A 25,008-nucleotide genomic window follows, 5' to 3' on the forward strand; every position below is an offset into this window, starting at 1 on the left:
ACTGTCTCACTCACTCAGACGTAGCCCATGCCTGATCTAATTCATTATCATGTCATCACTGACATAACAACACAATATAGCTTTTATTAAAAGCTGGAAATTTGAACTTTAGAGGAAAGAAAATAAAAATGCATAACCCTAAGACTCCACAACTAGCTAGATTTGCTTTCTGTTCATCTAGGAAAAATCATACAGTGTAATTTAGCTTTAGAAGAAAAATAAAAAAAAAAGACACTTGGATTAAAATGTCACTCAGAACTCAGCTAATTTATGCTATAATACTATATATCTGTGAAATCCATCTGTAAGTAGGATCTAATTAAAAGTTTAAAAGTACAATTTAAAAATTGTACATGGAGTGGCCATTTTTTTTTTCCTATGGCCAACTTTAATTTGGCCATAAATAACATGTTTAAATACTTCTTTCTGAACGTACAACCTTAGAGAGTTATTCTGTCCTCCAGATATTTGTACTTAGCTCTGTGACAGAATATGTTAGGAAAAAAAAAGATAGTTTTTTTTGGGAATATAGAAACATCTTTGTATGTGATTCAGTTATTTCAGTGCTTTCATGTGCACCTTTCCAGTCACTCAACATCCCTTTGATGAATTCATTAAAGCTAACCAAATAAAAAATAAGCTATATTAATATATCAGAGAAAGATTTTAGGTCTCTACATATTCATTCTTTGGGAACTAATTAAAATTGATTTTGCTGCTCTTGGTTTTTAATGTCATCCCACATTATGACTGCTTTTTCCTATGATTATTTCATAGTTCTGAATCAGGAGTCACGGAACTGGTGCCTGGTAGGTTTGACACACAATTTTTTGGTCATAAATATTTAGTTTTTCTGAGTGAGCTTAGCTCGATTTATCTATGTTGAAAAAAATGCTTTGGTGTAGGCGTCACTCAATTTGATCTAATAAGTTGTGTGGTGTGCTGTCCTAACAATCCACTAAGCTGTAATCACTATTTGTATGCAGAGAATTGCAATTAGAGTAATTTTCTTTGCTGGTGATTCTGAACTTGAAAGAAAAACAAATTAGAATAAAAATGCAAACCCTTTATGCCCCAGTATATTATACATTAGTTGAACATGAAAATTGACCTTCATAGATTTGGAAGAAAGAAAGAAGGGATTGTATTCCCTCCTGCTCTCAGCTTGAATTTTTTTTTTTTTTTTGGAAATAATGTTTTATTATCTAACTGTCTTTCTGTTTGGTTTTGATTTTTAGCCACTTTGGCCATGAATGTATCCTCTTAACATTTCTCAAGATTCTCTGAAAGATGAGGATTTTACATTACATTTAAAACTGAGCAATCGAAGTCCCTTGTTACTTTCTAAAAATGGTGAGGATGGCCACTTGTGAGCTAACAAGTAATTCACAATGTGTATGGACGTCAAAATGAGGCTCATAGAATAACTCTGACTTTTATCTGATTTGGTTGACTGCATTGCAAACTTCATAGAACTAATAAAAATAATCTCTTTAATTCAATAGACTCAGTAAGAACCAGTTGACTATGAGTTCTGTTTTATTTACTTGTTTTGTTTTGATTAGTGTTTTTTTTTTTTTTTAAAAAAAAGAGCCAGTGGCAAAGGCAATCGCCTGTAGCACAGCTCACTTTCAAAGGTAACTGCTAAACCAAGATCATACTGTAATAATGACTATGACAGCACAAGAGAAATATATTTCATTAAATGGTGATTTTCCTTATCTTTATGCTTATAATGAAGAAAATAACATCTAATTAAACATCACTTTGCTTCAGTAGGTAAAGGAATGGAAACTTGTGGAGAAGGAAACCTCCCTTCCACCACTGCAACTGCTCTGGGTAGAGCATGTCTGTTGTCTCTATGGGGCATAGCTTCCAGCCCATCCTGAGCAAGGTAGCAGGGAGTAGGGATCCTCACTATTTATATGATTTACTCTTCATATATTTGAAATTAATAGATACAGGTAGTTGCTGAAGAGCGAGCAGCACAACCCTAAGAGAAAAGCCTTGCCTCTTGGAGGACATTGCTGCACCACTGTGGTCTTGTGACAAGGAATGTGATTGCTTTCTTTCCACGAGACAGCAAATAGCATCATAATATAGGTGGCAATGACTTCATATTATGTGCAGTACAAACCTCTCTTACTATCACTTTTTTGGTTTAGTGCATTGTGCTTCAGACGTTATTTAACTAGCATGTGCTGAAAATTTGCTGCCTGCTCCTACAGCCATGTAATCTCAACAGCTTCCCTTTTAACCCTGACTCAGTTCTCAGCTGCTCTGTGAAGATCGAAAGTAAAATCATGTTCCTATTGAGATACAGTGTGCTCTGCTATTGACCACAGCTGGGACTGGATTCCACCCTATGGTGCTGTCAAGTTTTTGACATTTATATGCCATCCTCACTTCTTGAATCTTACGATCACCGCTAAAATGGAACAATGTTTAAAAAGAAGGAATATGTTTTTACATTTGCATAACTGTGATGATTGAACTGATTGAGCTTAACATCTCCTTCAAAGTTCCCACTTTGGCTAGCATTTCTAGCGTTCAAATTGCAAACACATATCTCAAAAGGAACATATTTTTAGAAAGTTTCATGTGATAGGAAATGGAAATAGATAGGAAACTTAAGATGAAAAATGTTTTTCATCTTAGCAGTATTTTTTATCTCACTTGTGTATGCAAGCAATGTGCTGAGGAGGAAGTCAGATTGTGTGTATGTTATTAGCTGTATGTACAGATTTGCCTGCTTGATTTTTTTTCTTTTTTTTCCTAATTCAATCAAAAGAAGCTTTTAGGATGAACAAGTAGGAGATGAAGCAAGGACCAGGCAAGAAACCATGCTGTACATTACCTCATAAGAATTAATGGTGAGGCCATTATTGGAGAAGTAATTAAAATTATATCACTGCTTTATCAAAATTATACTTAATCATTAAAAGCTTCCTAATGTTAGAATAGAAAGGCAGCTCAGTATTTAAGGGCAGTTTGTGCAAAACTAGTGAATGAAGACAGTGACTCTGAAGGACTAATGGTTATAGTTTTTTGTCCTTTACATACATGCCTATGTATACTTTTGAATTTATATGCAGTATATTCATTTTTAGGAGCAATTTTCATTTAAAAAGCTGTTTGTCACAAGCTGCTAGAGGAAAGTTTCTTCTAGGTGCCAGGACAGCTTGGGCTGTTGCACAGCAGGGCTGAGAAGGAGAGGCTAAATTTGAGGACTCAGAACAGTTGAATTGAGGGCATATTATCAAAAGTATAGAAGTAATGAAATCAGTAAGCCGATCTTTCCCTGCCTTCTGAGGGAGGGCAGTGAGATCTGCAGTAAAGATTCTTCTTTATTCTTGGTGTGAACACAGTAATATAAGGTAAATTTATACCATGCATTGTTCTTGTCTCTTCTGCGTGCTGAAATAACACATACTACAGCACTCTCAATACAGAGGAGCTTTATATAAGTTGTCCAGATAAACATTGAAAACGAAGATTTAAAGCACTCAGGTTTGAAAATTGTTTTGCTGCATTGTGAATGTTATTATTTTCTGTTATATTCCTAATGTAGAGAAAAATAAAGTGAAAGAATGGCAGTAGAAGCTTATGAGAAGACCTTGGAGATGTTCGTGATTCCCTGGTCACAGGTTTGAATGAACAGGGAGATAGAGCAACCAATTGTGAAGTCTTCATTTTTGGTCTTTTAGTTCTGAATACAGATCTAACTTTCTGCTGAGCTTGATTCCCTGTTCATAGACAGATGGACTGGAGACGTTTCCCATTAAAATGTATTCAGTTTCCCAAAAGACATGAAAGGAAGTTTAGATGTCTGTAGAACAAATAAATAAGTGAGCAGTGTGTGAACTCTAGACACTTAAAATCTTCATTTTGCACAGACAGGAGATATACAAATTCCGATCCTGTTTGTGACTGGGAGCTTACAAGATTTTGTCCTTGTAAAAAAAACATTTTCAAGCTTTTTTGTTTAGGGATTCCTCCATGCATCCTCAGAGAGTCCTCCATGCATCCCAGCTGATGGCGAGAGACTCACTTCAATTTCTGTTTGCCAGAACAGCCTGGTGGGTCATGGATGCATCACTGGGCCTTAAAAATATGATTCAATAAAGTGGTTTGTATTGTACTGCTTTTAAAACTAGGAAGATTTTCACATGCGGATTTGTATTCAAAACTGAGCTGTGTGACTTTTGTATAACATCTGATGGATGGATGCTTTTATACATAGTGTGACAAAATCATAGAAGCTTATTCCACAGCCAGAATATGTACTGTTCTGTTTATTCTGTGGCTTTAACATCTTCCTCCTCATAAATGTAGCTACACACACACATACATGTCTATATTTCTATACACAACTACATAATTCTTTATATGTTTCTGAAAGCTTTGCCACTTTCCCTTTAGATCTGTTAGTGACATGAAAAACATAATTTTGTATGGGAAGAGAGAGTTTGTAATAAAAAAGGGCTCGTGTGACTGCAAGCTTATTTACTTTGGCCAACTATCTCAGCTGGGCTGGTAAAAACAAACAAACAAACAAAAAACAAGTCCCAACAAACCTGATGTCTCTTGTTGATCATGATTACTGTTATTAAAACATCAGAGTATGCAAGTGATATTGTTATGGGTATAATATTGTTTATTAAATATTAAATCCATGATTATTGAACTGTAGAGAAAAACTACTACGAAGAGTGCTGTGCGCTGTGTGTTGATGTATTCATAGTACACACAAGGCACAGACATGCAGTGTTATGATTCAGAATTACTAATTGGGACTTTAGAGTAACTAATGCATCTCTAGTTTTCCACTGGACAAATAAATATTGACAATTATAATGTTAGTAAGTAGAAACAGAGTTGCGTGTTGGTACTTAAGTAGTTTAAAGTTGAATCAGTTTTTTTTGGTTTTATTTCTTTTTTCTTTGAATGTCTTCTATTTTTAAGACTGAGATTGAAAGCTGAGTTAAGCTTTGGTAATTCTATTGCTTTCAAGATCCTAAAGTTTTCAGACAACATATTTTCTTTTTTTCCTTCCTATTTTTTTAATCACAGTTTTTAGTACAATTGATTCTGTACATAAAAGTAGCAGGCAGGTATTTATCAATTAACATTCCATCTCTTGTTCCCTTTGAAATATTTATTCAGCAGCTGTTTTGCTCCAGGCATTGTTTTACTTCTTATTGTCTTTCCCTAGTGTTTCTCCATTTGCAGTTAAATTGAAATACATGACAGTGATAGAAACAGGATTCTCTTATGCTTTGCTTTCCATAACTGTACGCTGTTTTAGACTTGGTGTAGAAAAGTTCCTCATATTTACATAGGGGTACTGAGAAACAGTGCATTCTGACTCCTCTGTTTAAAATAAATAAATAAATTGTATTTTCTACATTCTTGAAATGTAGAGGTGAAGTGCTTAGAAAATGTGAATGATTTCATGGACGTCTCAAAGCTTTAAAGATGAAAGATTCTTTATTATTATTATTATTTTTTTCTTCTTCTTCCCTGATTAAGCTATGAGAATGATGAGATCCTGTGGGCTTTTTCCTCTTCAAAGGGTCATTCAAATACAACTCTAAGGACGAGTGCCACAAAACTTTCCATGAAGTTTGATAGAGTTCCTTTTGTGTTACGTGGAAGGATAGGTAAATGTTCCCCTTCATTTCATCTAACTTTTGCTCTGCTGGACTTTCCAGGAGCTGGTAAAGAGTTAACCATTAAGTCAAGGAACCTCCTAAGTAGCAGGAATCTGACATCCAAAATCACATTAATAATACTCATTACTTTCGATGTAATTCTTCCAGGCAATTGCCTATATATTTGATATCAATTAGTTCATATCAGGAATGAAAGCAGCTTAAAAGACATATACGGGGATGAAAATCTGGCCACCATAGGATGGATCTTGGTCTGGACCATTTGGGATCAGCTCCAGTCAGCAATGGGAGAATCAGCTGGTTACAGCAGGGAACGAATGGGTCAGTGTTGTTCAGCATTACTACTTTTGAACAATTCAAGGTTAAAGACATGAACTTCCAAACTTGTCACAAAGGGATTTGAACGGCAATGGCTGAATTTGACATTTCAAATATAAGAAGTACTGTTCTACAACAGCCCAAACAACACACTCCTAATAGAGCTATGAAAAGCACTGTTACAAAGTCTTAAAAATGAAATGAAGGAAGCCTCTCAATCCTCACAACAACAAAGGAGTAAGAAAACATTTTTTTGAATATAAGGAAACTGTGATAGAACGTACCCAAGTCTTGAAAGCAAACATACCTGAAATAGTTCACTCAGTCTTGGCACCTGGTCTATACTACAATAAAACATTCTGGTAAAAAATAAGTTTATGGATGAATGTTAATAGTATAGAAGAAAATAGTAAGTCCGAGTTCATTTCTGTAGGATCTACACAAAGTAAGTTAACAAGTTAATTGCTGATAGCATTGTTTCTCCTGTCATTGTTTTCCATGTGTTAAAATCAGCAGCAATATTCAGCTTGATCTCTCATTTATTTGGTCATTATCGGCAGAAAAAACAGTCCTTTGCGATATAACTTAATTGCTGAGACTGATAAGGAATTTTTAGTCTACCTCTAGTCCTGTCAAATTTGGACTTCACCAGAGCATTCAAATTTATTTTAAGTTCTACTGTTCCATCACTATTTCATTACTGCCTCTAATACAGATTTCCTGTGCTTCTATTGTCCTGCTTTGTCTTTGATCACTCTAATAACAGTAAAAAATAATTGAAACCACTTATGCAAATATAAAATCTTTTTTTTTTTTTTTGCATTTCACAGCTATGATGAGTGTACTGTTTATACAAAGACTGTAATACAAGGCAATTTTATTTACTATCAAAAGCAATCAAGACTGAAAAAAAAAAGTATTAGTAACTAATTGTAGTTTAAGAGAAGGTAACAATTTCGAACTTCCTTGGAAGTCATCTGGAGGTGCACCGTTTGACCTGTGATGTTCCCCTCAAAATTTTACCATTTGTAAAGAGCATTCATGCCTCTCTGGTGGCAAGGTCAGAAACAGCTGAAACTAATTCACTATCTGGACGCCTCAAACACTTCTTGAATTTGACAGTCTCTGTTGCTTTGTGTTCATTTCCAGGAGAAACCCAGAAGGAATATGTTGGATACTTCAGACCTGTTATTGAAGGAATTTCCAGGGCTGTGCCTGAGCAGCAGAGTTGCTGCTGGAGCAATAGTCACCTGGAGGCTGCCGGCACACATCTTTGTCCCTCGCTAGGGCCATCGGGTAGAGGAGGACCCAGACAATTGCCCATCTTTCTCTTAGGTACGCTTTACCACTAAACATCTTCACCCCTTTGGTAGCATATGAAGAACACCACAGAAACAGTATGTTCTTCATCACTTCTCTGCAAAGACTACAGATGCTGCGGTGGATGGTGGAACTAAAGGTATTTAAATCTTATTCACAATTCCTTGAGGCAGACTGGTAGAAGTGTGAGCATTTCCAGGATGTACCTAGTCTTGTCATGTAACAAAAGCTATGCCCAGATCATTTATCCAGCAACAACTGGCAGCAGAGTTCTTTGCATAGGATTGAAGTCCCTATTACATGGGACAGTGCACAGTTTTGTAAACAAAACAGGAAAGGTGCCAAGGTCTGAAATGTATACTCCCATTCTGCCTGATTAATTGGGATAAAGTGTATTAATTGGGATGGAAAAAGTGTGGGTTTCCTGGGGGAAAAAAAAAAGGCAGTGATTCATAAGAGTAAGTAATTTTAACTTTCTTGTCTGTCGATGACTGATTGCTTCTTAAGCTTTCTCACTTGCTGGTGTCATCATTTTGTCCAAAATCTTGGAAAGGTTTGAATTTTGATTTAGGGCTTAGTCCAAGACAGATTGCAGTATACTGAAAGATTTCTGCTGACTTCATTGTGCTTTGGATCAAGCCCCTTTGATGGCATTTTGCACATTTGCTTTCAAATCTTTCTTTATTTGGCATCTTCAATTTATGTTTCTGATAAAAATCTCAGGGGTTACAATGGCTTGAAGAGGAATATATGCATTTCTGTTGTGTTCCAGTGGCTTCAGTATATCACAAGGGCATTGTTAAGAATAGCCACTATATATCTTAGTTGAAATCATTATTAAGTGTGTGCTTAAGGGACTGATACAATACCACTAAAATCAGAATTAAAAAACTACTTTGATTTCACTCTTGCCAGACAGAATTTTTCCCACTGAAATCCTTAGAATTTATGGTCAGCAGAGAATATTAAGAATTTGTCTTGATAAGACGTGACTCAGGTTTTTAGGATTGCAGTTATTTAGTAATAAATTCCTCCAAGGAAAATATTTGGTTTACTAATATTTCCTGATTGAAACATATTTTTGCAAGATTTGGGGTGTGTTTTTTTTTTTTTTCTAATGTTATGCCGTGTCTCAATTAATCACTATGAACCATGCCAAGAGAGACTCTGAATTGCACATATCCATTGATGTAGATTCAAGTGTAATTCTAAATATTTAGTGGCAGCTCTGGCACTTGCAAATGGGCTATGTGTGATCTGAAAAAGTTGAGGACACGCTGACTGTTGATGAGCAATAAGCATACTTGCACCATTTGAAAGGATAGGTGTATTTTATCCAATTAATTTAGCCATGGGATTGTTATTCAGAGTTTATATTGCAATGAGAGAGAACAGACTTTTCTCCTTATTCTGAAATTAACTGTCACTCATCTTGCACCTGTGTGAGACTGACATAATGCTAACTGGCAGCTTGCTAACGTCTCAAATTGGTGCCGTGCCTTTGAACTCCGTGGTGGATTTTTCACTTGTTGTGACTTGTGCTGTTTCTCCACCACTACCAGAAGCACTCACGACATCCTGCATAAAAATACAAGGTGGGATACTTTGGGCTTTATGCTATGCACCAGTATATAGATCAAGTCTCTTTACAACATGTTTGTTGAATAAAACTTAGTCTGTCTTGCCTAATAGCGATTTTAGCAATCATTACAGGAAAGAGTACTTTAGTTCTGAGTGGTGATTAATGGGATCAGTGTAAAACCACTTACATGTTTCATATGAAAGAAAGAATAGAAATACACCTCAGACAAAAAGGAAAGTTCTCCATGACTGTGAACCAGACATGAGGGGCACATATGCTGTAGCTGAGTTGAGGATGAAAGCTAAGAAGAAAGATGAAGTAAGAATATTCAATGCCCTAATTTGAGAAAATACCCCAGGAGTGTAACACCTACTGATAGATCCGGCCACAATTCCAACATCTTTTGTTTGTGAAATTCTGGTTTGGTTGCCACATCCAATTGCCCAGCTATCAGAATAAAGCAAATGAGGTGAGCACAGGAGGAACACAGAATTCGGAGGGAATGTTTATGTTGTCAGCAGCCAATCGCACCCTAAGGCAAAGTAACTGTAGAGGTTTTGTTGCCCACAGCTTCAGATAATATTTATATGAATTAATGATGAATGTCTTCAGATATTTTGTGAAGTTGGAGAGGAAAGGCAGGCTTCTAACTGTGTGTGTATGTGGGATTTGAATATAAGGATCTCAAATGCTTGCTGTTTGGGAGGTGAAATAGATGTGGTTCCAAAAGGGTCTTATTTTCCATTTAGAATTTTTGTTTCTTTTGTTGACTATTCTGAGGAGAGTTATCCTGACATCTTTAGGACTGCTTCCATGTTGATTGTTAAAGCAAATCTAACTCCTTTAACTTATTACATTTTGCTATTTGAAGATGATGTCACTGGTTCTGCTATATGGAGGCAGATGTGAAGCCATCAGGAACACAACCCTTGTCACAGAACTGCTAGCTGTGGCATATCTACTGTACAGTCAAAACTTAAACTCCCTGTGACAAACAAAACAATATATTCATAAACAGTATATCGGTCGTGTGTATCACATCAGTCCTTAAAATACCACTTCTGACTTCACCTTGGATAAATTATTTAATTCCATCTGAGTTACAGATGTTCTCAAGGGGACACTGAGCATTTCTTAGCATTTTATGAAGAAAAATAAATTATATGTTGTTTTCTGATCATGACAAATATATTTCCAGAAGAGTAAAGAAGTTGGGCTATGATACAGAATGAGTAGGAAGAAATGCAAGTGAAATTTACAAAATACCTATGTAAATTAGAATTAATGCACTGAACAGATTCAGTTTAACAAGAGTGGGCTGATTTGGAAAACTGATTATGATTTTAATATTAATTCTTGGGGACAGAGAAGTAATCTAGAATAATTTAGAGTCTGTGGTTTTGAATACATCGTAACAGCTTAACTGGTGGCTAAATTATTACAGAACGAGTTTTCCATGCACCACCTGCACTCAGCTGTCTGTCAAGGTGCATGATGTATTTCTGTAACACTTCAGAGTAGATGTTAAAGAGCTTATATTTTTTTTTCCTTTATTTTTTTCTTTATTTTTTAACTGAAGGATACACTATTTGAAATACATTTGCCTTTACTATGGGGTTAAAGGGAAGCTACTTTGAGCTTGCTGTGTCAAGGCACGTAGACATTTCATATTTTTAGACCAAAGAACTTTCTTCAAAGAAGAAAGCAGTCAATGGTACGATCTTCATTAACTTATCTGGGGGATATCTGTTTTTAAGCAATCCAGTTAATGAAGGCATAGTGAAAGCATTCCCCAGCCAATTTAAATAATTGTTGCTGTTTGTCAACCCCAATGGTAAGAATAGGAAACTGTAAGAAAAGAAGTCTGAAAAATCTTTACTCATAATACAGGAAATCTTTCAATATTAAACGATGCAATGGCTACACTTGAGTCATCTTAATGGTATCATATCCTGATGCCTTTCCGTTAGAACCATTACAAATTTTAGGAGCTGACAGCTTGAAAATCTTACTGGAGGGAAGAAATGTAGCTGAGGCAGATGAAATACTGAAAGACTTCAGGACTTGGTCATCCGCACTTAAAAGGACTTAAAAGCTCTCTCTCTTGTGAGGGCTGTAAAATGCATTTCTTGTGTTACGTTCTCCCAAGATGCATGTACAAATTGTTTGAGAACGAATACAAAGAACAATTCATACAGAGTTTGAAGAACAGCAGTATGGTAGCAGAAGAGGCAAGAGCTAAGGGGCATTTGTACAGGCAGTGCAATGCCTGGAGCAGGACAACAGTTTGCATAGCTTGTGAGGAAGGTGAGGGCTGTGCAGGACAGGCACTCACAACTGTAAGCCCCTAGTTCTACATTTCCATAAGGAATGCTGGATTCCAAAAAAAAAAAATCTATGACAAAGCTTCTATGGATTTCTAAGACATCCTTATCTTGCTCATTTTCTTGCTTTACTGGGCGTCCGCTTAAGTAGTGAAGAGTTCTCCTGTGGTTGTCTCTGAATGCCTTCACCCAATCCTTTTCCTCTTTGTCAAAGGGTTAGAAATTTGTAAATTGTATTTTCCAATGCCAAAGTGTTTTTCATGAGAAAGGGTTTAAAGAGTGTGCTTACCCAATAAGCCGTTTCCCCAGATTTCCTCATAGCTGTGAGCACAGGCCTGTCCTAGCAAAGCTGCCAGGCTCCAGTCAGATTGCTCACTGTGACAATAATCTCAGTGTCTACTTAATGCACCTTTCATATAATATTATTAATGCTATTAACATTCCTTCTGAGCAGAAATTCAATATTTTATTTTTCATATTTATGTATATACAGAACAAATGTATTTCACATTTTGTTTCCATTGTTTTCTGCTCAATTATTCTGCCTCAATATTAACATGCCTCTACGTAAACAGCTAAGGAAATCATACCTAAGTGCCATTACCACAATGACACCGATGGATTAATAGTTCAGAAAAAAAAAGGGGTTTCAAAACATCTGTGCATATATAATTTTATAGGTCACTTTCTAAAATGTCGAAAATGAGCAATAAAGCCACCCTTTGGTGCACCGCCGCTGACCCTTCAGTGACCACCCCAGCCGACGAAATGTTTTGCCCAATACGGGAGTGGAAAGGGGGCGGTGGTGCCTCCAGAGCTGCTGTGGGCAGGTGGGAGAGCAGTTTGGGTCCCAAACTTGTCTGGCTGCAGGCTCGGGATGCGGCGGTCCCGGCAGTACCCCCGGCTGCTCGGGGGGACCGTCCCTTTGTTGCAGGTGCCTGCTGCCGGTTTCCGTTTTCCCGTAGGGAAATCCCTTTCACAAACAACAGCAAACGCTGCTTAGTGCTGGTTATCAGGTAGCATCAGCCTCAGGAAGCAGCTCCTCGTCCCGAGCCCCGGTCGTTCGCTAGGAATCCTCTCCGGAGGTGTCTCCACCTCCCTCCACACGTCTTTTTGGACATACAGCGGCAGCCTATTGGATTACTGCCCCAGGATGGGGTCAGGCGCACCCCCTTACCCCCCCCTCCTTTTTTTTTTTTTTTCTTTTCCTTCTTTTCCTTCCTTTTGCCGTAGCATCCACTCTCCCGAGGGGTTTGCCTGGATCATTTATTTATCTTGTGCGCATTAAGAAACCACCATTAGGCTTTGGTGGGAGGCGCCTTACTTTCTGCGCGCTAGCCTGCCTCCCTTGCGCCGCGCTAGGAATGCACAATTGAACAGGAGCTGCAAGCTTGGCAGGAACTGCCTTGTGCGTGCCTATTCGGTGGCCGGATCCGTATTTATGCCTCCTGGACCACTGGCGTCCCCTGCTGCAGGGTGTCCTTTCCATCCCCTGGATTTTACGTTCTTTTGTATTTTTCGCTCGGGAAACCTCGGCGGAGTTTCGATGCCGGGCCGGACTTGAGCGCGGAGGAGCGGCGGGGAGCGGAGCCGAGCCGAGCCGAGCCTCCTGCCCCGGGCCCCGCCCGCGGATCGGCCTCCCTGGCCCGGCGCCGGCCGCGGGTTGGCCGCGGGGCCGCGGAGTGGCGGCTGCGCCTCCCCGCCGCCTCCCCGCCGCGCAGCCGGGGGATGCTGGAGCCGCCGCCGCTGCCGCTGCGCCGCGGCCGGGCATAGGCGGGAGGCGAGCGGGCGGGGGAGGGAGCGGAGGAGAGGAAGACGGCCAGGAGAGAGCCCCTGGCCCCGAGGGGCGAGGAGAAGGCGGAGAGGCGAGAAGGGACGCGGATGTGAAGGAATGTGCCTGCCCGCCGCCGGGACCGCCAGCTTGGGGTGACAGCCGGCGTCGCCGAGGGAGGAGGCTGGATCTCGCGACCCACCGCACGGAGGGGAAAAAATAAAATAAAATAAAAAAGAAGGAGAGAGGAGAGAAGGAAAGACCTGGGAGCGGAAGCAGAAGAAGGAGAGCCGAGAGGCGAGGAGCCGGGCGCCCGGCGGATGGCGCGGCCGTCCCGCTGACTCCGCGGCCGCGGGAGGCTGCGCGGGGCGCTGCGGGGCTCGCCATGCCGGGCTGCCGGCGGCACTGAGCGGGGCGCTCCCTCCGCGCCCCTCCGCCCACCTCCGCCGCATGCCGCCGGCAGCCGCGGCGCGCTGATGTCCCGGGGCCGCGCTGCGGACGGCCCCTAGGATGAGCGAGGGGGCTGCCGGCGCCGCGGCGCCCGGGGCGGCGGAGGCGGCGGCGGCGGCGGGGGGCCCGGGCGGGGATGGGGCCGGGGGACCGCCGCGGGAGCTGCGCTGCAGCGACTGCATCGTCTGGAACCGGCAGCAGACGTGGCTGTGCGTCGTGCCCCTCTTCATCGGCTTCATCGGGCTGGGGCTCAGCCTTATGCTGCTCAAGTGGATCGTGGTGGGCTCCGTCAAGGAGTACGTGCCCACCGAGCTGATGGACGCCAAGGGCGTGGGGCAGGACCCCTTCTTCCTCTCCAAGCCCACCGCCCCCCCCCGCGGCGCGGAGACCACCGCTGCCGCCACGCCGCGGCCGCCCAGCCGTGTCAGCCCCCGCCTCACCACCATGAGCCGGGCCCCCCCGCGGCCCCCCGGCACCCGCGGCCCGGCTCGGGGCGCCCCGAGGCCCACGGCGGCTCGGCACCCCGCCGCGCCCCACACCGCGCCCCCGGCCAGCGGCCCCCCCGGCCCTGGTCCCGGTCCCGGTCCCGGCCGCAGTGCCCGGCCGCCGCCCGCCGCCCCCAGCAGCCCGCCGCTGCCCGCCTGGCCCACTGCGGCACACGCTACCTCCTCCTACAAGATCTACGTCCACGACTCGGCGCCGTCCTGGACCCTGTCTCCCTTCCAGGAGTCTACCACCACCACGCCGGAGGCCAGCACGACTCCCAAAACCCGTAAGTACAGGCAGCCGGCCCCTGCCCTCGGGGCTGCCCCACGGGGGGCCGCCAACTTTGCGCCCCTTCTCTCCCTCCCCCTCAGAGCCCCCCCGGCAGGTTCCCCACTCGCGTGGTGGGTGTCGAGGTGGAGCGGCCATTTGAGGTGCCCCATCTCGGTGCGGTTTGCGGGGAAGCCTCCCCCGCCGGGCCGGGCTGAGGACGGCACCCGGGAGATGCGGGGAGCACGGGGGGGCTGCCGGGCGTCGGCTCCCGGCAAGGGGCAGGGAGCTCCTCGGGAGCTGGGGCTGGCGGGGAGGGAGTTTTCTTCTGCTTTCCGCACGGTCGCCTCCCTAGAAAAAGCAAGCCTTTGGCCCAGGAAGGATGCTCGCTCTCTCTGTGCATCCCAGCGCCCGGCTGCTGGAAGGGGCCCCCGCCAGCTCCCCTGGAGGGGGGCACCCGGGCACCCCCGAACACGCAGAGGCTTCTGTCCGTACCGTGCCGTCCGCAGCCTCAGCCCGTCGCTGCCTATTTCTTTTAAGCAGAGGAGGGGGCTAGCTCCCCGATTAATGTCTGGTGCCTGACTCTTCCCACTGCAAGGCGCAAAGCGAAGGATTCGGGTTAAATCTGGGAATTCATTTGGGTTGGGCGCATCAACTTCCCACTTCTCGTAAAGGTTATCTAGGACGAATGCAATCCATGCCGAAAGAACTTGTGTGCGGTGCTGTTTAGTAAAATGGTCAATTACACTGTATTATAGTCTTCTGCGCTTTCTTAGATGCAGCATAGGAAATGAAGAGCCTGTGTCCTCCATTAACTCTTAGTTGTTTCTGCTAGGAGCATCAATTCAATTGAATGCTACCCTCTGGATTGCTTTTACTGCTGATGGCTCCCCTTCTGCATGTTAATGTATGGTTTTTCCACTGGAGGATTTTGTCAGCTTGTCCTTTAAACTTTATTTTGTCTGTTAAATCTATTTGCTGATGAACCCTGGGACAGAGAGTATATGCACGGTGAACTGATCTTGTGAATTGACAAAATAGGAAGAACAGCAAATTGGACGTGTATGTGTGGGTGGGTGTGCAGGTGGCGGATGGCTGGGAACGATTACGAATAAAACTACCACTAAATCAGAACAGCAAACAAGGCAGTAACTTGCTTCCCCAGTGTCTGCTATGGCAATTGAGAAGGAGCCATCCCTTACAGGTGTGTCTGAGCTGGTTTGCTCTGTAGCTGCAGCCCAGGGAAGTTGGATGCTACCAGCAGGAAAATCTCTCGTGGATCTGAGCTCTAGCTGTTCCACGCTAGGTATATGGAGCTGCACAGAACCCTGTTTTGAAGCACACGCAAAGGGAGCGTAATTTTCAGTCCGTGTCTCTGCTCGCAAGCTTTATGTGAAGCAGGTATCTTACACGGTGTTGCCAACTGCAGTGACATGTGTGCATCTGAAATGCTGCTGGGGCTTGCCGGGTGGGATCTATCAGGGTCTAAACGCTCCCTTGCAATCTTTTCCTTTCTCCCCTTTGTATCTTTTTGGGTATGTAAGAGAAATCCGCTGCAATTTCCACCCCTCTATGCTGTTTCTTTACAAGGTATAGAAGGCAATAAAATCCTGGTTAATAAATAATGGTCGGCTGGCAGGACTCTCTTCCACACAAGGCACACAAAGGAAGAAAAAAGCCCATGATCTTGAAACATTCCTGGCAGTTACGCAGTCTCGTAACTATTATTTGTTTTAGGGAGACTGCTAATACCTTTTACAGCAGGGTGTTTCCCCTCATTAAGTACAGCTGGGTTATAGGATGAAATGCAAGAAGTGCAAATCCAGCAGAAATTGACCCTGTTTGGGCACATTGATAGCAGAGATTATCATTAATGGAAGATTAAATAGATTACATAAAACAGGATTTGAATTTGTAGGGCATGTGGAAATTTTTGTAAAGCCTACAGCGGTACTTTGCTGGTACACATAAGCATCTCTGAGGATACGTGTAGAATTCTCTGAGGCTGCAGTATCCACTGGAGGGGAGAGGGAGAAGAAATGTAGCCTTTCTGCCAGCAACTGCTGACATGGTGTGACCCTACAGCAGATATCTGCATCTGCCTCTTAACTTTGATTGTGGTGACTAACAGCTCTTAGGAAGAAAGGAAATTATTTTAAAACAAACACATCCTCATTTTTCCAGGGCTAGCTGCATGATCCTTCTGTGCCCGTTGCTCCAGCTGCTATTGAAATGAAAGTCATGGATCCTGTTGTATCGTGTGAATACAAATCTGACACGACAAATCTGATGCCCCAGCTTTCAAAACAGAGCACAGCCTTGTGTGATCCTCTGGCTTGGCAAGGCACATATCTAGGCAGGGGTTGTAGGTTGTTTAGCCTTTCACAGCTTTTAAGAAAAGAAGCAGCTGTCGTTGTTTATATTGCTTCATGTTGCAGTTTATTTGATTGTTTTAAAACGTAAAAATGGGCTCAAAATGTGGCTTAGGAAAATGGGAGGCAAATCAGGAGTTCTGTCTTCAGAAAGCCAGATGATTGCCCACCTGAAGTAGATGTTGGTAAAGCCTTTTCTCCGTGTGTGTATTCATCTGAGGAGATGTTGTGAAATCTCTCACTTTTTTGTGGGTGTGCATAATGACAATAATTCTTGGTTGTGTTTCACTCAAAGTCAAGCTATGTGTTAGCTGTTTTGCAAGTTCTTGATGAAGATCCTTCAGGTTCTGACTAAGCAAAAGCCACTTACTCATCAGATCTCGCTCTGTGCCTTGTGTCTGCATGTGTTTCTCATGATCAGACACACACTGTGGCTTCTCAGCACCAGCCTCTCTACCCAGCGTTCAACATGACAATCAATCATTGATTTGGAAGGGCAGCCCGGCTTGTAGATTGGAAGAATCAGCCAACTGACTGGAACACACCGGCGAGGTTTTATTTTTATCAAGCCATTGGTTTCATTTCTAAAGAGTCATGCCCTGATTTTTCCAATATGCATTTTTCATGGTGTTCTGGGCTCTTCAGTAATGTTATTATCTTTAAATTGAGATACCGTACTTATAAGAATTCTGGTGTGAATTCAGCTATGAAATAGCACCGTGGTTTCTGTTGTGTTCATATGACCAAAGGCTAATGCAGAGAACTGAGGTCAGGCAGGTGGGGCTCAACTAATGCACAGTAACCAGGGAAAGAGATGTTACAGACCTCTTAATCAATACATCTGGTGAAGTCCAATTGCGACCTTCCTTTTGAGTTCGGACTGCTGCCTGGGTATACTTTGATTTCCTGCTAAAGATTTTCTGGTCCAGTCATTTATCCTAGTCATATCTCTGTCTGTTTGTTATGCACGGCATGGGTTCAAGTAACGAGCATCAGGCAGCTGAACTGCTACCAGCGCTGACATTTTGGTAAAAGCTGTTTTATTTTGCACTGACTCAAATATCTTTTTCACATTAAGGATGACACTTAGATGGAACTGCGGGGTTTTCACCAACTGGAGGGTGTAGTGGGAGGTGCCAAGCCGTAGTAAAACCAGACCTACTCTTCCCAGAGCTCTGAAGCATTCTGCCAACAAGTGACATGTCTCTGCGAACACTTTGCGTTCTGATCGTGAGCTGTCATTGGAATCGAGGAGAGCACACGTGACTGTAAAGCACGTGCCTCTAACGTTGACTAAGATTAATATGTCAGTTATTTATCAATCTGTGATGCATCAAAAGCTGTGGAACCAAAAAAAAAAATATTGAACAACTGGGAATTCTAAAAGCATTTGCTTCTCGTCCTCGTTCCCACTTGCTTTCTATTCACATTACCGTGAGTCAACGTACCACAGACGTGGTTTGTGTTTCCCATCTTAAATACTTGTCAGCAGTACTGTCAAGATAAAAAATAATAGAGAATTGTAGTCATACCACTGAAGTGGAAGTAATTGTAATTTTATTTTATTTTTCCTATTTTATGGCTGTAACTTGCTTCATCTGTTCAATTAAGGGGAATGGTATTGGGCTTAATTTCGTTTTCTGTTTATAATGCCCTTTATAGTTAGGAACTAGCATAATTATCACTAAGCTCATAAGGAAGTGGAATGTTTAAGTAAAAGTTATACTCACGGAAGTGTGCATTGATTCAGTTTGGATATACTTCCCTTTTGTTGAAATATTTGTTGGAATAGCGTGACCTAGGAGAGCTTTCACAGCACTGGTATGATAAGAGGAAGGAATATGGCTGAAATTACTCCATGGTGCCTTTTAAGCCTGAAGAAAAATCTTTTGGGGGCTGTAAGGATTCTCATTACATTGATTTAAGCTGTGATCACTGGTAAAAGCAAAGCCTTGCATTTTATTTGGCATATTTTTTTAGCATCTATACAAGAACATTATGTGATATATTATATGTTGACAACAGAATACCATTATTAAATTAAACTATTGATTCATTCCAAAGTATTATGCTAAAGTAATGTCAGTGGTTTGTCTAAACCCACAGAAAATGGAAATTAAAAATTAAAGCAGAAGACCTGTCTCTATCTACAGTATTGTGTCTAGTGTTGCAGTACATTTATCAACTGACTCATTGCTTTGAAACCTCCTGCAAAACCCAGCAAATGCAAGGATTGGTATGGATTTGGCTCTGACTTTATCTTTAAATTCTAGAGCTCATGTGGCTTTCAGAAAGCATCTAAAGCCTACCATTGTTTGATTTTGATGATTTCTCCCATGATTTGTTTGCAAACAGCACAAGAAAACGTGCCTAGTAAAATCATGGGGGATGACCTGGTCACAAAGATAAATTAATAAACCCAAACCAGAGTGTTCTGTATATCTCTGAGGCTGGTGATTTCTTTTTTGGACTCTTTGTTGTGGCTTGAACAAGTTTGCAATACTCCATCTTCACTGCAGGCATGCAGGAAATACAGGCAAGCATTTGTACATTTGCTCATTCGCTCATTCCCTGCATTTAAGGAGGATCTGGACCTCATGGACCGTAGTGACTGCTGGCTTGGTCTCTGCTTTGGTTGTGGTGCTTGGCCTTGCAGCGTGTGTCAGTGAAGAAACTGCACTGAAGTCGAAGTGCGTTTGGTAATCTTAGGAGGCTTCATGGTAGCTAAGTGGACTGAACGCCAAATTCAGGTGCATCTTTTTCACTTGAAAGTCTCTTTCAGGTTCTGCTGTCTGGGAGGGATTTGCTGTCACTGTTATTATTAAGCACAGGTATGTTTTCTTCCTTACAAGAGTGGACAAAATGCAACAGGATACTTTGGGCTACGGAGATAATTTCTTACTCCAAAGGACTTAGCTGTTGGATCAATATGGCGAGGGTTAGAAGCGTCCTCTAACAAGGAGGCTGTGCTCCGGATCACAATCATGACTGTGCTTTCTCATCGCTCAGAACTAATTTCCAAGGCGGACATCTCTTAAACTTGCTTTCATACTTCTCCCTTCCCCTTCATACCTACTCTCAAGCCACTCCACTGGGTAAAGTACATCCTCAGTGGAGGAAAGTGGCTGCCTGCGAGGGCGGATCAGACAGGCTTGCCAAGCAGGGCACTTCTGACCAGAGCAGAAAAGCAAACAAGCATTGAAATGGAGTTCTAGGTAAGAGGCGGGGGAAGGAAGCACACGTAGGTGGGCAAACATTTCTGAGGGGTTTTTTACTTTTTCTTCAGGTTTCTGCAGCCCCTTGGGTAAAATACGTTCAAGAAGCGAAAAGTGAATCAAGTGGCCATAAGGAAAATTAAAATAGACTGCATTTAGAAATTTCACTTTCCTTTCAACAGGTAAAAAGAATCAGTTAGATCAACTGCTCCAGGTGAAATTTGGTCATATCAGGGAAAATATATTTACAAAATGCTTATTGCTAAATGTTTAGATGGTTGTTTCTGGAACTCTATCAATATCTTTTTGACTCCAAAGGTACATGTACTTAGGTAATATTTAAAAATATAGATGAGTAAAACCTACTACAAAATTTCCAGTATTCCATCCTTTCTGACTCCTCCAAGTATTCTGTCCTCCAGTGTAGTATTCTGCATTTCCAAAGCTGTGTTTCTCTTGTAGCATGTAAACAGGAGGATTTTATGACTTTCATGCTGGAGGTGTGATGACTGATTGCTGACTGCAGGAGACTATTCAGCTTCAAAAATAATTGGTTTAACAACAGATTAGAACAGATCAGAACAGAGCTTTTTAAGTCCAAACTCATTTATGTTTTTTCTTAAGAGTAAGTTGAATTTTGTATTTTTGCAGGAACTAAAGGGAAAGCTTAAGTAGAATGGAAGAGGCTCACCATTCAAATCTTGCTGCAGTGGCTCTGAATGAGAGCATCACTGGGAAAGAAGATGAGGTGAAACTTTGGTCTGACATACAACAAGAAATTCCTGTTATTGTCCCTGGGAGGGAAAAAAAAAAAAGGCCCAACAACTTGCACAATCTCCTCTTTTTGCTGTAACATCTCCTTTTCGTTTGCTCCTTTTTTGACCTATGGTTTGGCTTTTCCTTTCTAAATTAGAATTAATCCCTTAGCAATTCCAAGAGATTGATGGCTGTGTCCCATCCTAACCCCATCCCCAGCTTGTGTTTTACATTCTCGTGGAAGATGCACATAAGTAATGCACTTATGTTGGCAATATGGTAGGTGCTCTTTGTAGAAAACTGAATTGATATTTAGCAAAGACCTTTCACTGAGGCATTTTGTAACTTTGCTAGCAAGGAACTGAGGAAAATGTATATTGGTAATGCTCTGTATAGAAGTTATGCTGCATTAAGTAGCTCAGTCTTTATTTTTTATAATGAGATTGATATATGGTCCAATTTTGCAAACATGGAGGCCCAATTGAGGGCGTGCAAGGTGATGGCTTTTGTAGACTTATGCATGTGCAGAATCAGGGTCAATTTATGTGAACATCTGTGTGATTAAATCTGTTACTGTGTCTTAGATTGCAGTGTCAGTGCTTACAAACTGTGCCTTTTTAACCAAAAGTACATCAGTTTGAAAGTGCCGCTTTTTAAAGGTTGTCAGCATTATTTAAATGTGCCTATTAGAGTTGAACTTCCATTGATGTGTTTTCTTTTTTGCTTTGTGTGTGTGCGCGTTTAGTACTACCATGAGAAATGCACCATTATGCTGTGTATTTTTGCCTGAAATATGTTCTGTAGTAAAATCTTTGTGTTCTGGGGGATTGTGGTTGGTTAGCTGGAGGCTGTCAGGAGACATGTTGATCGTGGATTTTTTGCATCTAACTTCTAAAGGATTTCCTTCTCTGAATTTTATATATTTTTGTATTATTTTGCAGAATAATCTGTTTTTTATCGTTGTTTTTCTCTGTATTACTTCATCAGCTACAAATATGCCAACACTTTTTTTTTCTAAAGCATGTAGATATAAAATGTTTTCTGAAACGTTAGAGATGCTCAGTTGTATTTTAAGATATAAGGATTTTTAAAAACAATAACATTATCTTCACGTTTTTCATTTCACAGCATCATTACTGTTAAAGTTCAAGATTCAAGTTCAATAGGAGCTGAGCCTAGATGGCTGGTTGTTACCAGCTAGAGGGGCTATAGCTCTGCATAACAGCAAACCATTAAATTAGTATTAATAACAAAGTGCTTCTTTTACAGATTTGATTATTCTCATTGATGTCAGAACTTGTAAAGAGAGCATTTGAGATAAGATGTGGTTATTATCTTGGAATATCTGTGGTGGTCTCTTTTTACTGCACTGACAAGGGTTTTTTTTTCTAATGTGTGATGCAGAAAACGTGTAATCTAGCCTGCAATGCTGCTTCTAAATGTAAACAAGATTTTAACAAAAACAACCAACTTGTATAAAGCATGTTAAATTATACTGCGCTGTGCAATGCTAATATGTTACTTGTGTCTCCCATTTCCATGCACAATAAAATAGCATTTTCAGTAGAGTGCTCCAAGTGGTTGACAGCTGTAGCTCTCTAACCTTCTCAGTGGTTGAGCAATACTGGTAAATATATTTAAAAAAAAAAAAAAAAAAAAGACATAGGGAATCTTTGTTTCCTTTCCCCCTGTGAATTACAGTGCAAGTGGGGAGAGGGGTGTCACTGAAGTAGTGTCAAGCTTTTCCAGAAATTCTGACTTGAGAATTGGTTGTGTAATTCTTCCTAAAAACAATCTATCAATTGTTTAACAAAGAGCTGTGCTTTGTTGTTGTTTTTTAAGAGCAGTGGTGTGTGGAGAGGAAAATAATTTTCTTGTTCAATCTGTCAGTGAATTTGCCAAAGAGAAACAGGGTTTTAGTTTGAAACTTAGAGACAGGCTGCACTGAAATGTTACAGTCATTTTCCTGCCTTTTAACTGTATCAAAGACGAAAAATTTGCAGTGCCAGGGTTCAGTGGGTAGCAGGTTCAGGAACTTCACTGAGGAGATTACTCTGCTGAATGTCAGTGCTCCTGATTTAGGAGGGTAGAGGTACTTCTATAATTATTTCATAAATAGCTAAACCGCATTAGTCTTTAGCCTCCAATCTGACCCAGCTACGTAAGGGTCACAGTGTTGAAGTTCAATCCTCTCAATTTTTATTATATTTTTTTTTCCACTAAAAAGCCAAAAAGTCATATATAAATACATGCAGCAAAGCTTTTTCCTTAAGTAGTTGGGGTTTCTTCTGCTTTTAGACTTCAGTCTTTTAAAAAATTTTGTAAATTTTCTGTTTACAAAACATATAAATAAACAACTGACTCACTGAAACATACAGTAAGACTATCTCAATGTAATAAAGTTAGTTACAGTTAATTTTCATCAATCAAAAATATTGGAGTTAGAAAAATTCAGGTTGCATATGAAAACTATTTGTAAATCTTTTAACAGGTAAAATTACTCAGTGTGAATGCTGTTTCTGAGGTTATAATACATGTTTTTAAATTATCTTAAAGCAACGTAGAAATGATTCAGTCTTTGCTCCTAAACTGAGATTATGTACTTACATATCAGGTTTGCATTGTGCGCAAAGGCTTTTTTCCCACCAAGGCTGCTCTGGCAGGAGGTTGCACCTTTGCCTCAACTAATTACCTCCGGAGCTGTGAAGCTGACGACCTTGACATGCATGAAGATGATAAAAACAACCCAGAAAATGCAGCATAGAGGATACCTTTAGAGTCATGGGGCTTACAGACTGAGAGCTCATTGAGGTATCTTTGCGCTGGGGAAAGTGAATGTTTGCCACTTGGCAATTTGCTGTCGCCTTCCCTTAGATGAAGGGCGGCGGGTGGGCAGTGGAGGTGGGTGGGCTGTGCCTGTTCTTGCTTCTGCTCCAGAAGCTCCCCTTCCACACAGCGTGAGCTGGGAAGGCATAGCCTTTGCCTTGCCTCTGCCAGCATTAACTGTCCTGTCTTGTTCTGTGCAAAAGCACAGAGGAAAAGAAATGTTTCTAATACCCTTTCATATCTGCTGCACATTCATTACAGAGGCTTACTTAGTCCTAAATGAAAAGCAAGAATAGTAACTTAATATTTTAAATTGGTTTTAGAAATATCTGCCTGCAAGAGGGAATTCATACAGGTTTTAGTTCTTGGATGGCTGGGTTTAATCTGAACATACAAAGCTGAAATTTTAGTGTGTGATATGTTTAAGAGAGGAAGTAAGAAGAGATTATTGTAATTTTTATTTTACAGGAGATTGAAGAGGTTGCTTCATCTACTGAATTTCTGTAACAGGGTGCACTATGAGGCTTGATTAAACCTTGTGTTTACTTACATTTGGAAAGCTATCATACATTACCTTGACAGATGTAGGGGATTTGTAGCCAGCCTCACCTTCAGTGCTGTAAGGTGCTTCTGTAAATGTGAACAAACACAATTTGAGGAGCTGCTGAGTAAAGGCTCTTCACTCCTTGTTTGCTTACAGTGCATGTTTTGGCAGCATGGACAGTTATGTATTCTATTTTGACCATCAGGAATAAATGTATTTTAGTTATTTTAACAATGATCCTGGCTGGGGAGTGATGTACCTACAGAATATGAAGTGTATTGGACAGGCCCAAGCTAAAAGTCCTTATGGTGAAGAGGTTATTGTGGGTAGTCCTGCAGTGAGGATGAAGTATCTGAGGTGATGAAAAGAATAATCAATCTTCTGAAATGTTTTAGTTTTGCATACTGTGAGAATTTTGTCATTTTAAAAGCAGTGCGGGTGTACTAGGGAGCTTTTTTTTTTTTTAATGACAATCACACAAAGGAGACACCGTAAGATTATATCTAATTAATTAAATACATTACATTTGAATTATTTGATTAGAGATTATTTTTCAACCATCCCATAATAACATTCTAATACTCTCTTAATGTTTTCTCAAGTTTGTAATCCTGTATATTGATTCAATCTATGTGACAGCATAGACTCTTGGCCTTTCTCCTTAGTAGATACTGGTTAAATATAGTATAAATATACTATAAATATAGTATATTTTGTGTAGTGAAATATAGTAACCATCATGACTCAGTAATTAGCTGGGACACACAGATTTTAAAGAGAGAAAAGCTGTAAGAAGGCTGTTCTAAATGTGATCTGATTCTGCAGAAATACATTCCACAACTTTTTATGTTGCTGGCTGTGGCTTTGAAGACTGCATAGGAGATTAAAATGCAGAGTATGAATTGGGATTTGTGGATCTGGTCTCTCATGTAACGGAGTATTCAGTGGGATCTGTGGGCTGTTCTTGCAGTTTCTTAAGAATCATAGGAAGAGGCAGGCTAGACCACAGGCAGGTACTGGACTGAATGCTTTACATGTAAACCAAGAACCAAAGCTGCTTAAAGAATGTAGAGTCCAGAACATAATGAAGATCTCCTAATTA

The 25,008-nt window shown here is 41.2% G+C and overlaps 2 protein-coding genes across 3 annotated transcripts in view; both read left to right on the top strand.

Annotated features, from left to right (window-relative positions):
• The window catches only part of LOC310902391 (uncharacterized protein), a 495,211-nt gene that overhangs the window by 420,305 nt on the left and 49,898 nt on the right, over window positions 1-25,008 (top strand). Inside the window, exons 10-11 of the mRNA XM_083843892.1 lie at window positions 7,143-7,289; window positions 7,367-7,452. The gene's annotated coding sequence lies outside the window, so the exon portion shown is untranslated. The remainder of the gene's footprint in view (window positions 1-7,142; window positions 7,290-7,366; window positions 7,453-25,008) is intronic.
• NRG3 (neuregulin 3) overlaps window positions 13,353-25,008 on the top strand; it is a 398,941-nt gene continuing 387,285 nt past the window's right edge. For both annotated transcript variants that reach the window (XM_083843798.1, XM_083843799.1), the window contains exon 1: window positions 13,353-14,212. In XM_083843798.1, the coding sequence (XP_083699924.1) occupies window positions 13,501-14,212 (712 nt within the window). In that variant the 5' untranslated portion in view covers window positions 13,353-13,500. The remainder of the gene's footprint in view (window positions 14,213-25,008) is intronic.

The sequence above is a fragment of the Anser anser genome, assembly GCF_964211835.1.
Source record: "Anser anser genome assembly, chromosome: 7".
NCBI classification, from domain to species: Eukaryota; Metazoa; Chordata; class Aves; order Anseriformes; family Anatidae; genus Anser; species Anser anser.